An 18,045-nucleotide genomic window follows, 5' to 3' on the forward strand; every position below is an offset into this window, starting at 1 on the left:
TCAATCTGTGATCCACTCAGGAGATACCACACTCAATCTGTGATCCATTCAGTGACACCACATTCAATCTGTGATCCACTCAGTGACACCACATTCAATCTGTGATCCACTCAGTGACACCACATTCAATCTGTGATCCAGTCAGTGACACCACATTCAATCTGTGATCCATTCAGTGACACCACACTCAATCTGTGATCCACTCAGTGATACCACATTCAATCTGTGATCCACTCAGTGATACCACCTTCAATCTGTGATCCACTCAGGTGATACCACACTCAATCTGTGATCCATTCAGGTGATACCACCTTCAATCTGTGATCCACTCAGGTGATACCACATTCAATCTGTGATCCATTCAGTGACACCACACTCAATCTGTGATCCATTCAGGTGATACCACCTTCAATCTGTGATCCACCCAGGTGATACCACCTTCAATCTGTGATCCATTCAGTGACACCACATTCAATCTGTGATCCACTCAGTGATACTACACTCAATCTGTGATCCACTCAGTGATACTACACTCAATCTGTGATCCATTCAGTGATACCACACTCAATCTGTGATCCACTCAGTGACACCACATTCAATCTGTGATCCATTCAGTGACACCACACTCAATCTGTGATCCATTCAGGTGATACTACACTCAATCTGTGATCCACTCAGTGATACCACACTCAATCTGTGATCCACTCAGTGACACCACATTCAATCTGTGATCCATTCAGTGACACCACATTCAATCTGTGATCCATTCAGTGACTCCACATTCAATCTGTGATCCTCTCAGTGACACCAGGCTGAATGAGTGATCCAATCAGTGACTCCACATTCAATCAGTGATCCACTTGATGACATCATGTTCACTCAGTGATCCGCTTGCCTAACCACTGGAATTTTACGGGTAATGCTGCAGAAATTGTCAACAACCTGGGAAAGTGCGACCAGAAAGAGAATGACAGTGCCAGTGTACTCAGCTGCACCCAATAATTGCGAAGGTTGTCCATCACCTACCTTATCTTGTATGAACCGAGCATCTTTGTTTGAGGACTTCAGCAGTGTCTGCACGATGTTGAGTGCCCCACTGGGTCGACTAGCTGCACAGTGTAGAGGCAACTGATCCTTGAGCTGAAAAGCAAGAATAAATAATAATAATAACTGTTTATTGTCACAAGGACAAATTTACTGTGAAAAGCCCCTAGGTGCCACATTCCGGCGCCTGTTCGGGTAAGCTGGCACGGGAATTGAACCTGCGCTGCTGGCCTTGTTCTGCATCACAAACCAGCTGTCTAGCCCACTGAGCTAAACCAGCCTAAATGCAGTGAGAATCGGCGAATAGAATTAGAATAGTTTGCCTGGCTGTTCAATTATTTTTTTTAAGCTTATTTGTTGTTTCTCAATAAACATATTGAATAACAGTGTAACACACGGGGACTCGAGCCAAGCCCTGCAAAAACAGTATACGGCCTACCGCATCTTTACAATTCAAAAGCCAGTGAAAAGATTAACACCCAAATGAATGGCTACAAGTTAAAGCACCACCGAACTCCAGCGTGCCTCAGAGTGACCTTGGAAAGGGCGCTGACCTTCTGGGACTACTGTTGCCAAGGTCAGGTCCAGAAACAACTTGATTGCCAAACTAGCCAGCTCGAGGTGGGGTGCAGTTACCACCACCCTCCGAGCCTCAGCACTCGTGCTCTCACACTCAGTAGCAGAATGCTTCTTCCCGGTTTGACCAAGATCATCACACTCACACACAGAGTTGATATCTAGCTGAATGCTACCATGTGTATCATTACTGGAACATTATGTTCAACACCATTCTCTGTCCTGGCAAACGTCACTCCTCCACATATACACTGAGCTCCAATAATCCACAAATTGACAGTAAAAGTTTGCAATGCCACCCCCCCGTCCCTCCCCCCTCTCCTCCTCCCTCCCTCCCCCTCCCCCTCCCCATCCCCCCTCCCTCCCCTCCCCCCTCCCCCCCTCCCTCCCCCCCTCCCCCAACCAACAATGGCCTAGTTTAAACCTTGCAGGGAAAGTGTGGCCCACCATTAATGGTTTCAGGGCTGGCCATGGCCCCTGCTTGGCCAACCTCCACATTACTGTCAGCCCCCTATACAACAAACTATGCAACACGTCATAGAAGAATGTCCAATCCACAGACACAGCGGACACCTGCCTGTACTCAGCACAGCAGGACCGGAAGAAACTGCTTGGTTTAAATATTTTGCATTCACTAAATAAATAAATGAGTAGTGGTGAGGGGGAGGGGGTACGAGGGTGTGGGGAGTGGGATGCGGGTTGAGGATGCACGCATGAGGGGGGGGAATAGGGGAGGGGGATGGGATGGTGACGGGTGGAATAAACATTGGAGAGGATGGGTGAGGAGAGGAGGTAATGGGGAGAGCAGGGGGATGGAGTGATGAGGGGACTGAATGGATGTGAGGGGATGGGGTGAGGGAAGGGGATGGGGGTTGAGGGATGTAGATAAGAGGATGAGTCTTAGGAGGTGAGGGGAGAATGAATGAGATGGTGATAGGATGGGGCATCGGTGAGGGGATGGGTAAGAGAGGGAAGATGGGGTTAAGCGGGTGGGGGTGAATGGAGGTTGATGGGGTGGTGAGGAGTGGAATGGGGGTTGAGAGAATGGGATGAAGAGAGGATGTGATGAGGTGAGGGGAGGGGTATCAAGAGAATAGGGGTGTGAAGGGAGGTGGAATGAGTGAGCAGAGGGGGATGAGGAATGGGAGGGATAGTGGCGAGGAGGGAGGTCACTGTGGAAGGGAAAGGTTTGTCTGAGTGAGGGTAGCACTTGCCCTGGGAAAGTGTGAAAAAAGATTCACGCGTGAAATAAAAGGGAACTTAAAAGTCTTTTATAAATATATACAAAGCAAAAGGATATTTAAGTGATTGATAACACTAGTTGAGGGCAAAAACAAAATCTTCTCATAGAGCAAGAGGGCACTGCGGTGCTGAAAGAGTATTTTGCACCAAAAATGACAATAAAGTGAGTGTTGCTCTAGCGAAGGAGGGACAGGGAATTAGGATAAAAATAGATACAAGGAAGACATTATTTGGATTGGCGTCATTCAAGGGTAATAAGTCATGCATTCGAGCTTGCTGAGGCACGTGAAGGCGGAGACTGAGCACAACACTTTAATCCTCCTTTGACATGGGACTGGGGAAAGGGGAGAGGAATAAATCTGTCTTTTTTAAGTGTACCGTCAGACTTTTTCCTCTGAGAACAATGGGGAGGTGGTGAATGGATTCCCAGGCTCATCATCAGCGCATTGAACCACATCATAAACACTCCTTCATGACTAATAATTCCTGGCATGGGATTTGAACTTTTGGCACTACCCCTGCACCACAAGATCTTCTATAAACTGGTAACTAAAGGTCAATTTGTTTTATAAAAGCAAATTACTGCGGATGCTGGAATCTGAAATGAATGAGAAAATGCTAGAAAATCTCAGCAGGTCTGGCAGCATCTGTAGAGAGAGAAAAGAGTTTCGAGTCCGATGACTCTTCGTCAAAGCTAACAGACAGAGATAGTGTGAAATATTTATACTGTCGCGTGAAAATGAAAGATGAGTCATAGCCACAGAAACCCAGGGAAACCAGGTGCTAATGACCACAGAAACCAAGGGGAAAGAGTGCTAATGGCAGTCCCCAGAGAGAACAAAAGATGTGAAGGGACAAACAGCAGAGAAACTAACATCAGAGGGCGAACTGTAGATGTGGGGGGGAGAGAAGGGGGAAGCAAAGAGGAGAAAGGGTAAGGAAAGGTGGATAAGATGGCGTTAAATATATATTAAGAAAGACAAGAAATGGTAAAAGACAGTTAAAATGAAATGGGATGAAAATAAAATGGGTCGAGGTGGAGTAGAGCTGATCATCTGAGGTTGTTTATTCGATGTTGAGACCGGAAGGCTGTAGCGTGCCTAACCGGAAGATGAGATGTTGTATGCACTCCAATTAGTTTAATTGTCAGCAGTGGGTAAACTATTACAAACCATTGACAAGGAGCAAATTAAATTCTCACTAGGGGAGGATGAGTTTAATAAGAGACAGCCAGTATACATTTAGTAAAGTAATATTATGTCAGATGGACCTTTTTGAGTTCTTTGATGAGGTAACAGAAGGCTATGGGGTAGTGAAGTAGATATTATATATGTGGACTTTCTGAAAACATTTTGTATAGTATTACATAATGGGCTCATTCGATAAATAAAAGCACTTGGATTAAAGGGACAATTGTAACTTGGAGGTGGAATTGACTGAGGGTTACGAAGCAGCGTGTAGTGGTAAATAAATGATTTTCTGACGGTTTATTTAAGGAAATACATACGAGCACTGGAGGCAGTCCAGAGAAGGTTCACTCGGTTGACCGCAAGTATAGAGGGATTTTCTTATGAGACGTTCAGTAGATTGGGCATGTACACATTGGAGTTTAAAGGATAAGAGGTGACCTTATTGAGGTGTATAGGATTCTCAGGGGGATTTGCAGGGTAGATGATTAGAGGTTGTGTCCCCTTGTGGAAGAGACTGTGACCAGAGGGTATAAGTAAAGGGCCGTCCATTAAGACAGAGATGAGGAGAAATGTCTCCTCTCAGAGGGTAGTGATCTGGAATTCTTCACCCTGCAAAGCTGTAGAGGCTGGGTTACTTTGTTCAAGGCTGAGCTAGACAGATTCTCAATCAGTAGGGGAATCAAGGGTTATGGTGATGAGGCATGAAAATGGAGTTGAGAATTATCATATTAAATCAGTCATGATCTCATTGAATAGCGTAGCAGACTTGATGGGCCAAATGGCTCCTGTGTCTTATGGTATTATGGAGAGAAAAGCGGTCAGTAGATGGTATTAAAAAAATAATGACTCATATGGGCGGCACGGTGGCACAGTGGCTAGCACTGCTGCCTCACACATTCAGGGACCCAGGCTCAATTCTGGCCTCGGGTGGTTGTCTGTGAGGAATTCGCACTTTCTCCCCGTGTCTGTGTGGGTTTCCTCCAGGTGCTCCGGTTTCCTCCCACAGTCCAAAGATGTGCAGGTTAGGTGGATTGGTCATGCTAAAATTACCCCTAAGTATTCAAAAAGTTAGGTTGGGTTATTGGGTTCTGGGGATAAGGTGGAGATGTGGACTTAAGTAGGATGCTCTTTCTAAGGGCCAGTGCAGACTTGATGGACCGAATGGCCTCCTTCTGCACTGTAAATTCTATGATGATTTATATTTATTTTACAGATTTAAATAGAGCCGTTCACAACTACATCCAATATCTCTTGCCAGCCAATAAAGTACTTGAAGTGTAGATAATGTTATGGTGCAGAAAGCCAACAGACAAAATATGCAAAGAAAGCTCCCACAAATAGCACAGCACCAAATAATCTGTTTATTACGATGTTGATTGAACAATAAATATTGGCCAGGATTCCATGGCTGACTCCCTGGTATTTGAAATACTAATGTGTGGTGTTTTACATCTGCCTGATTAGGGCAGCCAGGTCCTCGGTTTCATGTCTCATCTGAGACCCTTTCGGATTATTAGAATGCTTACTATTGCTCGCTATTGTTTTTCTTGTTAAAAATATGTTACCTGCACTTGGGTATAGGAAGTACAATTTTGAAGCTTATGGATGATACAGAACTTAGCAATTAGTAAATCATGAATAGAAGACTTGAGGTGAGCATGGACAGACACATGCACAGGTCCAATTTCATGTCGATAAGCGTGAATGATGCAATTTTGGGAGAATAAATGGAAAGACTGTATAATCCAAATGGTATATTTGGGGCAGGATGGAGAGATTCAAAATCAGAGGAACCTGGGCCGGGATTCTCCCCTACCCGGCGGGGCGGGGGGTCCTGGCGGGATGGAGTGGCGTGAACCACTCCAGCGTCGGGCTGCCCCAAAGATGCAGAAGTCTCTGCACCTTTAGGGGCCAAGCCCTAACATTGAGGGGCTAGCCCCGCGCCGGAGTGATTGGCGCCCTGCCGGCCGCGGGAACGGCCTTTGGCGCCACGCCAGCCAGGGCCGAAGGCAGAAGGGAAAGAGTGCCCCCACGGCACAGGCCCGCCCGCCGATCGGTGGGCCCAAATCGCGGGCCAGGCCACCGTGGGGACACCCCCCCAGGGCCAGATCGGCCCGCGCTCCCCCAGGACCCCGGAGCCTGCCCACGCTGCCTGGTCCCGCCAGTAAGATGGGTGGTTTGATTCACGGCAGTGGGACCGGCATGACAGTGGCGGGACTTCGGCCCATCCCGGGCCGGAGAATTGCCGGGGGTTGGGGGGGGGGGGGGCGCCCCAATTAATTACGAAGGTATCCAAAACCCAGAAGGGTTACTTGGAACCCCGGTTCGTAGTGGTGTATGTGTATTTTCTGCTATAATGTGAGGGACGGAGTTCAAATACTTGTTTTCCACCAATAGACAAAGTCGGATCTCATCACTTCTCAGACGTCTGCCTTGAATCAATTCCCTAATTTCCCTTCTTTTTTAATCTTAATTTTCCCCAATTCTTAACACTTCCATGCTTCTGCAATGTGAAATGTTGCAGCTCCCTTGAAACTGCCAATTTTGTTCAATCATTCTAGATCTTTTTATTTGAGGACCTGAACTGAGGAGGTAGTGGCACTTTCTGAGATTGTGATGTCGAACTGATTCCATAGATTGTTAGGAGTGTTACTATTGTGAGGTCACAACGTTCCGGTAAACATGCAATTGCTGGGCCTTTAGTTTCCATGATGCAGAACATCTGAAATACCCAGGAGTATTGATTGGACTTGCACACACGGTGACAGGTCTGGATTTAATGGATTTAATGAACCGCTGTATGCCAAAACTTTCAGCGTAAGAATTTCACAAAGTTAACAAAGTTAATCGAAGGTTATTGTTTATTGTGAGGGGAATTGAACACAAGAGTACGGAGGTTGTGCTTCAGTAAAGCAGGGCATTGGTGAGACCATATCTGGAGTACTGTGTACAGTATTGGTCTCCAGATTTAAGAAAATATGTAAATGCATGGGAAGCAATTCTGAGAAGGTTTACTGGATTAATACCCGGGACGGGTGGGGTTGGCCTATGAGGAAATGCTGGACAGACTAGGCTTGGATTCACTAGAGTTTAGACAAGTAAAAGTAAAGTAAAGTTGCCATAGTCCCAGATGACTTGAGGGGACGAGATGACTGGTAGTGGATTAACCTCAGGATCACCACACGTCAGCTGAGGGGCAAGGTTGAGAAGGTGGAGCCTTCATGAATTACCTCAGCTGGTATGGTAATTGAACCTGTGCTGTTCAAGGCCTTGCTCTGCATCACAAACCAATCAATTATCCAGCCAACTGAGTTAAACCAGCTCCCAGTTTAAGAGGCAACTTGATTGAAACATTAAGGATCCTGAAGAGATTTGACAGGGCAAATGCAGTAAGAATGTTTCCTCTTGTGGGAGAATCTATATCTAGGAGCCACTGTTTAAAAATAAGAGGTCACCCGTAAGTCAGAGATGAGGATTTTTTTTCTCCTCTCAAAGTGTTGTGAGACTTTGAAGTTCTCTTCCTCACAAGGGTGGTCGAAGCTGAGACTTTTGGGGCGGAATTCTCCGCTCCCGCGCGGGATCGGGAACTCGGCCGAATTTCACGACGGCCTCTGAGGCCGCTCCTCGCACCCTATTCACCCCCCCAGGGGGCTGGGAGCGGCGCTCCGTAAATCTCGGCCGCCGGGCCTTGACGATTGCGTCAAGGCGGCGCGCCGAGAATGACGCGACGGCGGTGCCTAAGTGACGTCAGCCGTGCATGCGCAGGTTGGCCGGCTCCAACCCGCGCATGCGCGGCTGACGTCACGACTGCTGCCGGCTCCAACCCGTGCATGCACGGTTGCCGTCTTCCCCTCCACTGCCCCACAAGACGTGGCGGCTTGATCTTGCGGGGCGGCAGAGGGGAAAGAGTGCGTCTCTTTGGCGACACCGACCCGACGATCGGTGGGCACCGATCGTGGGCCAGTCCCCTCCCGAGCACGGCCGTGGTGCTCACTCCCCTCTCTGCCCCCCACAAGACACAAACAAAGATTTGGCGCCATATTCATGACGGCAGCGACCAGGTGTGGTTGCCGCCGTCGTGAACCGGTCGGGAACGTCAGGCCACTCGGCCCATCCAGGCCGGAGAATCGCCGGTCGCCGTGAAAATCGGCGAGCGCCGATTCATCCGAGCGGGGGGGGGGGGGGGGGTGGGAGAATCGCGGGGGGTGCCAGGGCGGCGTGTCATGAGTCGCCCCGGCTCTCCCGCGATTCTCCCACCCGGCGTGGGGAGCGGAGAATTCTGCCTTTGGTATCTTAAAAGCAAAAGTAAATAGATTGTTGATAAGCAAGGGGGTTAAAGATTATTGAGGATGGGCAAGAATGTGAAGTTGAGATTAAAATTAGATAGCCATGATCTTATTGAATGACGGGAGCAGGCTCAAGGAGCCGACTGGACTACTCCTGCTCCTAATTCGTATGTTCATATGTTTCTGTGGTTACTTCTGTGGATAAATGTCTTTCAGAATTCCCGGAGGTATTATGTTGGCACATGCCCCTGTGTCAACCATGGCAATAATGAATAGTTACTAACTTTCGTAGGACAGATCATTTGAATCTTGGCAAACACTTTGAACAAAGTGATGACATGTATGTTTTCCATGAGGCTGACGGTATGAAACATTTGTCCACCACTCTTTGTCTCATTGTGCACATCATCATCATTTTCTGGTTTGTCAGTCACCTCATGTATGTGTTTCTGACAGGTTACTGAATGGTTATTCCTGTTGCTTGAAGGCACTCATTGTGTTTGGTCTGTTTGGATCAGGGCACAGCTCTTTGTAGCCTTTGCTCTGGTGAACTGCTGCTGAGAATGGCTCCTCCTGCCACATGCCTTACAGAATTGGTGAAAAGCTGGCCATTTCCTTGATGCATGTTGAAGTTCACACCTTTCATATGTTGTACTAGTATTCGGTGTTTTAGTGAGCGCACTAACAATTGGGATTATAGGAGAAAATCTAGGGCGTGGCGCTAAATTGGACAACTGTTTCAAAGATATATGCACAAGTAGAATGGCCTCTTTCTGTGCTGTAAGATTCTATAATTTACCTTAGCATCTGCAGGTAGAGGAGAAGATGAAATGTAAGAGGAAGTTGAGGATTAAAAGTGACTAATATAACTCTTGTCTGTTTGAACCCTCATGGACCAGCTCATCAAAAAAAGCTTCAGCTAAGTCCCCTTTCTTCCCCTTTCAACAACAGTCTTGCACAATCCTTACCTCTTTTTTTACACTTTCAATCAACATCATGTTGCCTTTCCTGCACTGCACGCTTGCCCTCATTTCACTGCAAGATTACTATCAACTCTGTATGCACAAACACATTTTTCAAATAATATTAACATTTACAACTTACAACTTTTTACACAGTGCCCACAGCCTGGGAGCTGGATGGCTCCTGACTTAGAATCATAGAATCCCTACAGTGCAGAAGGCCATTCAGCCCATCACTTCTGCACTGAACGTCCGAAAGAGCACTCTACCTCGGCCCACTCCCCCAGCCCATCCCCGCAACATAGCCTACACATTTTTGGACACCAAGGGACAATTTAGTGTGGCCAATTCACCTAACCTGCACATCTTTGGACTGTGGGAGGAAACCACAGCGCCCGGAGGGAACCCACACAGACACGGGAGAATGTACAGGCTTCACACAGTCACCCAAGGGTAGAATCGAATCTGGGTCCCTAGCGCTATGAGGCAGTAGTGCTAACCACTGTGTGGTTACAAGGACATCAGTGAACTGAATGCGATTTTAGGGCAGCTATGGTAATTGTTAGACATGCATTTGTTAATTCCACAATTTTTAATGAACGGAGGTTTAGCTATCTGCTACGGTGCAATTTGACCCCAGGGCATTCATCTCTCTCCTCTTCTCTCCAACAGAATCTTTGCCAATCTTTCTACGTAACTGAAACTCTTTATCCTTTCCACCATTCTCGTGGATCTTTTCTATATCCTCTCCAATATCTTTGCATCTTTCCTCAAGTGTGATGCTCAGAACTGGATTGAATATTCCAGTTTAGGCTGAATTTGTGTTTATAGAGGTTTCACATAACCAACCTCCTTACTTTTGCCCTCTATGCCCCTTTGATAAAGCCCAGGGTGCCGAATGCTTTAATAATCGCTCTCACACCCTATTTTGCCATCATTGATTTATTCACCTGTACAGCAAGGTTCCTCTACTCCTGCACCCTCTTTAGAATTGCACCATGTATTTTATATTTTCTTTCCATCTTTTTCCTCGTTATTCATGGTTATTTCTTGGTTATTCCTGGTTATTCATGCCTTTCTCCTCGCCTGAGGTGTGGTGATCCTCAGGTTGAATCACCATCAGTCAGCTCTCCCCCTCAAAGGGGAAAGCAGCCTATGGTCATCTGGGACTATGGGGACTTTACCTCACCTTCACAAAATGATTCACTTCACACATCCCTGCATTAAATTTCATCAGTCGTGCATGATTTATTTGCTTTCTGCCTTATCTTTATTGGTTAGTTGGAAATAACAAAGGAAAACATCACAGTTAGAGGCGTCCAAAATCAACCCCTCTCAATCCAACGCAGCCAAACAATGAGATAAAACTTCAAATTTTAAAACGATGACTCCCAATCTGTTTCGCCAAATGGAATCCACAGTATCGGGTGTGGTTTGTAGGGATCCTCTCGACTGGTGGCACCAGAGTAGATTCACTTAACCCACAAATGGATGATTCCTGTGACTATACACTGGTCCTACCGATGGGCTTCCCCATGGGGCTGACAACTTTGTGACAGAAGTTTAGCTTGGAATTCATAAATAAGTGAAATAAGGATATGATTCTAACCCATCGTGGATCATGGCGTATCTATCGACCTTTAAAGCTTGAAAAAGCTGAGTGTAAAATTTATCAACCGAAACAACAGGAGGAAATGGAAATAGTTGTCGGATCTGCCATCACTGGGAGGCACTGAGAACTCCACCACTTACGTGGAAAGGTGGCAAAGCCAAACTCTGCTCTTTTTGTGGAGGAGCAACACATTCAACACTTTGATAAATCCTATTTGTTCTGGTGACTTGCATTAGATATTTGTACTGAAAGAAAATAAAATAAATCACTTTCCACCTGTCTAACTGCATCCGACAAAGGAAATTAGCTTTTTCCTCCCTCTCCCTTATAATCTACCAATTGAAAAACAACATGGGGGTCCATTGGCATGTATTTGATTAATTGAATAACATGAATCACGGGCTTGGCCTCAATGGCACTTCCGAGTCCAATTCTGGGCATCATACAAGGTTGTCGAGGCTTTGGCAATTGTGGAGAACTGCTAGAATGGAATCGGAGCTGAGGGGCTTCACTTGTGTGGAGATGACTAGAGAGACAAGGGCTTTTGCCCTTAGGGCTGAGGCGGTTAAGGGGAGATTTAACAGAGATGTTCAAAATCATAAACAAGAGAAAAATCTCCCCCGGCACATGGTTTGGCAACCAGGGGATAGAGATTTAAGATGATTGGCAAGAGAACTTGAGTTTTTCTACAGGATCTGTAATGTGTAAGCTAATGGTCGCCTGTCTTAATATCTCCTAATGTAGCTCGATATCAAATTCTATTTGACAATGCTGATGTGAAAGGGGTTGGGGTATTTTATTTGGTTAAGGGTGCTATATAAATTCTGGATGTTGTTGTGGTGGATGTTGAGTCAAGAACAATTTTCAGAAGAGTATTGGATGGATGCCTGAAAGGTTAAGTGGGGGAGGGAATTAGGGCATGGGCCTAACTGAGTGGCTCTTTCAAAGGGCAGACGTGATGGGCCACAGAACCTCCATCCATGTTGTGAGATGCTGTGAATGAAGTGAATATGCTGTTTCAGGCCCAGCTTTCTTCCTGCAGAATGCATGGGCAGTACCTCACTGCTCCATCAACAGGGTTGGAAACTCCAGATGAACCCAGATCCCAGAGATGAAATGCCAGCATCTCACCCACTAATGCCAGCATCTAACCATTTTGGTCTTTGCAATCTATGTCAGATGGATGCTTCACATTGATCTCTCAGGTGCATTATTTGCTACCAGCTTCAGAAGCTCAGAGCTCAAAATAACTGAGTGCCATAAGGTGAGAAACTCCCCAACCAACAGTACAAAGCCTTGTAGAATAATTTGAAGGGCACAGCTAAGCCAGCTGAATGCCTTTCCAACTCTGGAACCCAATTGGAAAGCAGTTTGAAATTATGGGAGTCTGCTCTTGGCTGGGCCTTCTGCGAGATATGCACCTTCAGCCCATTTCTGGCCAGAGGTGAGCCCATAATACAAAAAAGCTCCTAATTTGGCATCAAATTCATGATGTCATTCAAAGGCAATAATGGTGCATTGTGTATTACATAGAAATAGGTGCAGTGAGGGTCAGGATATCTAGAGAGAGGTTTACTCTGCAGCTGCTTGTGCGATACTTAATGTGGGCTATGTTGGTGCTGCAAAGTGTTATGGTGCCAAGGATAAAATCCCTTGCTTTACCAAAGGCAAAATAGATAAGAGATCCTGGGTGGACACAATACCTTATAAGGCATTAATGTCTCAACTACATCATAATCAGTGCCCAACGCGCCCTGTCACCAATCCCTTACAAGGCAGTGAAAAGTCACAAAAATCCACCACATCATAATAGATGCCTCATATATTATAAGCTGTGAAAGATGGCAAAACATCAAAAAAAAATACTGCGATACAAGAAGCAAAAAGAAAGGTGAGAGACACAATGGGAAGCTGTAAGCCGAAAAAGAAACAAGCTCCTTGCTTTTTACGAAGACGACACTTGCGCCGCCTGAACGTATGCAAAAGGGATACGTCAAAAACGTATCGAAGAAGGCGTCACGTCAGAAGACTACCAAAGAAGAGAAGAAGAAGATGTTAAAACATTACCTAGCTGACTTCACCGAACATCAAAAATTACGTGTGGAGAGTGTTTCACTGGTCATAACAAGGTCCTTTCTGTAAACAGTACACGCTGCTTCATATATACTGCAGCCATTTGAATAAACTTCAAATAAACAATGTGTATCCTGTTTTCAATCGAACGGATTAGAGATAATTATTTACTGATCTATGATGTAACTATGTCTAATCAGCTTTTTTACTTTTTTTGTTCCCTCTCCAATGCCTTTCATCCTGGGGACTTCCGTCGGTGTGTATTAGCCATACAAACTGCTCCAGCCTCATTCTGCTCCTGAGACTCCAGGTCTCAAATGGGACTTTAAGGTCCGGTGGAATCTCGGTGATCAGGAAAAGGGAAGTACAACCAAGGGGCCCCTCCCCCTTCCCTGCTTGCTATCCAATGGTAAATCACTGGGAAAGTGCACTTGGGACGTTTGAGCACATTGTGATGCCACTGACATTAACGATCCGCCGCTTAGGTGGCTGGACAGCTGGTTTGTGATGCAGAGCGAGGCCAACAGAACAGGTTCAATTCCCGGACCAGTTGAAGTTATTCATGAAGGCGCCCTGCCCCTTCTGAAAATTGTCGGTGATCCTCAGGTTTAATCACCACCAGCCAGCTCTCCCCTCAAAGGGGGATGGGGGCATGGTGACACAAAGGGCGGCAGGCACAGTGGCACAATAGTTAGCATTGTTGCCACACTGAGCCAGGCACCCAGGTTCAATTCCGGCCTTGGGTGACTGCTAAGTTTGCACTTTCTCCCCATGTCAGCATGGGTTTCCTCAGTGCTCTGGTTTCCTCACACATTATGTGGGGTTATGGGGTTACGGGAATAGGGCAGGGGTGTGGGCCTAGGTAGGGTGATGTTGCTCTTTCAGAGGGTTGGTGCAGTCATTGTTCAGGGTCAATGTTGTGTCATGCTCCACATGAACTCCCCCAAGATAGTGGCCATGGCACAGATACCCCCAGGGACCTCTGCCAGGACTTCTCCCGCACATCCCGCAGTCCCTGCTGCCTGAGGGGCAATTCCAGAGGCTGATCATCTGGCTTGGACTCAGCATGGTCCCGGTGTCCAGCAGTCCTCAAAACTGCCATCGCCTTGGATACTCTCTGCCAGCTCCTTGTGCAAGGGTGACGTGCCCTCGCCACTGTTCAATGCCATCTGACCCGATGCCCTATTGACCAGCGACATGCCAGTATCTGCCCCGGTGCTTGGAACCGAGAGATGATGTGACGCAGGTGCATTCCGCCGGGAATTCTCCACTGCTGAAGCGGTTCCTCCTCGGATGTCGAGAGGGTCCTCTGGGTTTGTGGCATGTCACAAGAATGCCGCATCTGAGGGAGGAAGAGAATTTGTCAGTGACAGACATCATTACCTGTTGTAATCCGGGAGACACGAAGACGAAGGGTGAACTGACTTTATTTTAAACTCAAACATAAACCCACAAAGTGGATGGGTGAATGCAGCTTCTGAGCTGAGCGTCAGCAGGCCACTGATGGGGGTTCTACCCCAACGTTGTCTTCCAGCTGTGGGTTCGTCACCTCAGTCTCCATTTCGGAGCCTGAGTCTTTGTCCTCTTGGGGGATTACCCTTGGCTGTACCATGGATTGAGTCCGCTGCCTGGAGGTAGGTTTCAAGGATGCTGAGGGCCTCACCCTGCCCAGAGTAGTTTCTGCAGTCGAGGAGATGGTCTACGTGCTTTCTTGCAGTCCTCTCCCTGGACTTGTCCTTGTATGACAAGGGGCCAGTCTTCCCTACCAGCAGTCCTGGGATCCAAGGGGACACGTCTCCTAAATTGCGTACATAGACAGTATCTCCTGGCCTGAAGGTGCAGTCGTGTCATTTGGTGTCATAATGTTTATTCTGCGCCTCCTGTTTTGACTCCACTTTCCCACCGAGGTTCGAAAATAGTAGAGTCTAATCCGGAGGCGTCGGCCCAGCAGCAATTCTGCAGGCGTAACCCCGGTCGTGGCATGTGGCATGGTCATTCACTGTTTATTCACACCATTTTTAAATGGTTGGATCACCCATTCAGCTAGGCCATTAGATGATGGGTGGCATGGCGCTATTTGATCGTGTTTCATCCGATTGGACTTCATGAACGCCTGGAATTCTCCGCTGGTGCAATCATGGTGCTGAAAGTCATGGAGGACATAATGGGCGGGATTCTCCCCTACGCGGCGGGATGGGGGGTCCTGATGGCGAGGAGTGGCGTGAACCACTCTGGCGTCGGGCTGCCCCAAAGCTGCGGAATCCTCCGCACCTTCAGGGGTTAGGCAGGCCCCGGAGTGGTTTGCGCCGCACCTGCCGGCGGGGAAGGGGCTTGGCGCCACGCTAACTGGCGCCGAAAGGCCTCTGCCGGCCGGCGCGAGTTGGCGCATGCGCGGGAGCACCAGCGTGTGCTGGCATCATCCCAGCGCATGCGCAGTGGGGTTCATCTCCGTGTCGGCCATCGCGGAGGACCACAGCAGCCGACGCAAAATAATAGAGTGCCCACACGGCACAGGCCCGCCCACGGATCGGTGGGCCCCGATCGCGGGCCAGGACACCGTGGGGGCACCTACAGATCCCCCCCCCCCCGGTGGACCCCAGAGGCCGCTCACGCAGCTAGGTCCCGCTGGCAAATACCAGGTGCAACATACGCTGGCGGGACTGGCCGAAAACAGGCCAGAGAATCGCTGGGGGGGCCGCTGCTAGTGGCCGCCGACCGGTGCAGTGCGATTCCCGCCCCCGCCATATCCCCGGTGCCGGTGAATTCGGCAGCTGGCGGGGGCAAGATTCACGCCGACCCTGGCGATTCTCCGACCCCCGCACAGAAGTATGCCAATCCATTTAGAATGGGCGTTAACCAAGGTTAAAAACATTGACCCAATAAACTGGCCTGACGAAGCCCATGCATACCTGCGCCCAAGGCCTCCCTGGCCATTTCCACCCTGGGTGTAACAAGGCCAATTGCGGGAGCTTCTGATTTTCCTGCCATGATGGCCACTGTTTCACAAACTTTTTAATGTCAGAATCAAGCCCAGGCCACCATAGCTCCGTGTGAGCATCTTCACCTTGACGACTCCTGGGTGACCACCGTGTCACTCCTTGAAGATTGGGTACTGGCCAGGGCGAGGGGCAATTACTTGGACTCCCCACAGGATGAATTCTTGATGTTTAGATAGTGAGGGATTCAGGTCCTCCATAGGTTGTCCTTGAATTGTGCCACTCAGGATCGTGGCATAGTTTCGCCAGCGTGTGGTCCTTCTGGGTCTATGTCTGAATCTGCCTGGTGGACACGAGCAGTATGTTCATAAAATGTTACATCGTGATGATTTTGTCCATTCTTGGTGGGGAGGGGCGAGCTTGTGGTGGCGATGGACAACGAAGGGTGTCAACATTGGATGTGTGCATTTCCGGTGGTGCTCGAAGGAGTATACTAAAATAAGCTGTAGACCTTTCACGGTCATTTACACCAAAGTTTGGTTTATATCACAAGAGGGGAATCCTTCTCAGAAGAGCCAGGCACTAACTTTCAAAATGTGACTTCAGATACTAAAATAAAATGTAAAAATCCGTGGACACATCCCCCGAGAATAAGCACGTTGACTGACATTTACGAGTGGCAGTGCGTCAAGCCTCGGGCGCAGGTGCACCGGGAAGGGGGGGGGGGGGGGCATCTTCCGTCTCACCTTGGGAATGGAGTGGCCTGACCACCCCCTCAATCACCGCATCTCACTCACCCTGAGCTCCTGGCACAGAACCTCACAGACACCGGCCGACACTCAAGACGTCTCCACACACACACACACAGAGTGACAGAGTGGTGGTGATGTCGTGAGAACTTATACGCAACCCTCTTTCAAACTAGCAGAGAATTAACTTGTGTCTGTTAACAGCTGAAGATATATACATATTTTTTTTTACAGGAATTGGGAATTACAAAATTTAAGTTCTTTAATTGTCCGCTATGTTCAGATCAATTAACCCATTTTGCCCCAAGCAGAATGGATCTTTTGTGTTTTGTTTTACAGGAAACTGCAAATGAAAAAAGATTGTAGCTTCAAGAATTTATTTGCAGACTGTCAATATCACAGCAATAGTCAGCCCAGTTTAAAATCCAGTGAAAGGGGAGTGGGCATCTAGGGAGGAGCTACGAAAGACAGAATGGACAGAGGAATACGAGGTTGCATTCAGCAGTCTTAAAAACTCCTCGCAACAACACCGGCATTAGGCTGCCAGATTTAACTTCCCCTTCCACATATACAGCCATAATGGAATTATTACACTGCGGTAGTGACCCAACAACAGGGAGATGAAAAGCAACCTGTAACCTATTACTCTTGCAAGCAATCAGGAGTTGCTGTGGGATATAGAAAATCCATGTCCCCTTAGTATAGGTTCTGTAATGAACTCCAATTGGCTTTATTGGTTGGCCAATTGGAGTATGAGCTCCCTCAATTATAGCTCATTGAGGGGGCCCATATAATCACCTGTATATAGGCTTTGTGAGCTAGTCTTAAGTTGACTGGACAGCTAGCAGCACTGTTTGTAGCTGCTCCTGTAATATCGTTTTTTTAAAAATAATTTTTATTGAAATTTTTACAAAATAGAATACAAAATATAAACATCTTAGCTCTATTAACATACAATAACACTCCACGAACAATACCCCCCAGCTTCAATAGCAACTTCAAACAAAAAGAAAAAACAACAACAAAGAAAGAAAAAGAAAAGGAAGAAAAAAAAAACAAGAGGGAGATAGCACCCTCCACAAACCCATGTGCACAGTTCTCCCTCCCCCTAATCCTTACCCCCCCCCCCCCCCCCCCCCCCCCCGGGCTGCTGCTGCTGTCGACCTATTTCCCTACCGTTCCGCCAGGAAGTCCAGAAACGGCTGCCACCGCCTGAAAAACACTTGTACTGATCCCCTCAGGGCAAATTTCACCCTCTCCAATTTAATGAACCCCGCCATATCCGAGATCCAGGCCTCCACGCTTGGGGGCCTCGCATCCTTCCATTGAAGCAAGATCCTCCGCCGGGCTACTAGGGACGCAAAGGCCAGGACCC

The 18,045-nt window shown here is 47.7% G+C and overlaps 1 protein-coding gene across 1 annotated transcript in view; it reads right to left on the reverse strand.

The window, feature by feature from the left end:
• trpn1 (transient receptor potential cation channel, subfamily N, member 1) overlaps window positions 1-18,045 on the reverse strand; it is a 162,570-nt gene that overhangs the window by 123,132 nt on the left and 21,393 nt on the right. Inside the window, exons 2-3 of the mRNA XM_038810458.1 lie at window positions 8,623-8,812; window positions 1,027-1,140 (exon numbers count right to left, since the gene is read on the reverse strand). Coding sequence (XP_038666386.1) covers window positions 1,027-1,140; window positions 8,623-8,812 — 304 coding nt within the window. The remainder of the gene's footprint in view (window positions 1-1,026; window positions 1,141-8,622; window positions 8,813-18,045) is intronic.

Source organism: Scyliorhinus canicula, chromosome 10 (genome assembly GCF_902713615.1).
Source record: "Scyliorhinus canicula chromosome 10, sScyCan1.1, whole genome shotgun sequence".
Lineage (NCBI taxonomy): Eukaryota > Metazoa > Chordata > Chondrichthyes > Carcharhiniformes > Scyliorhinidae > Scyliorhinus > Scyliorhinus canicula.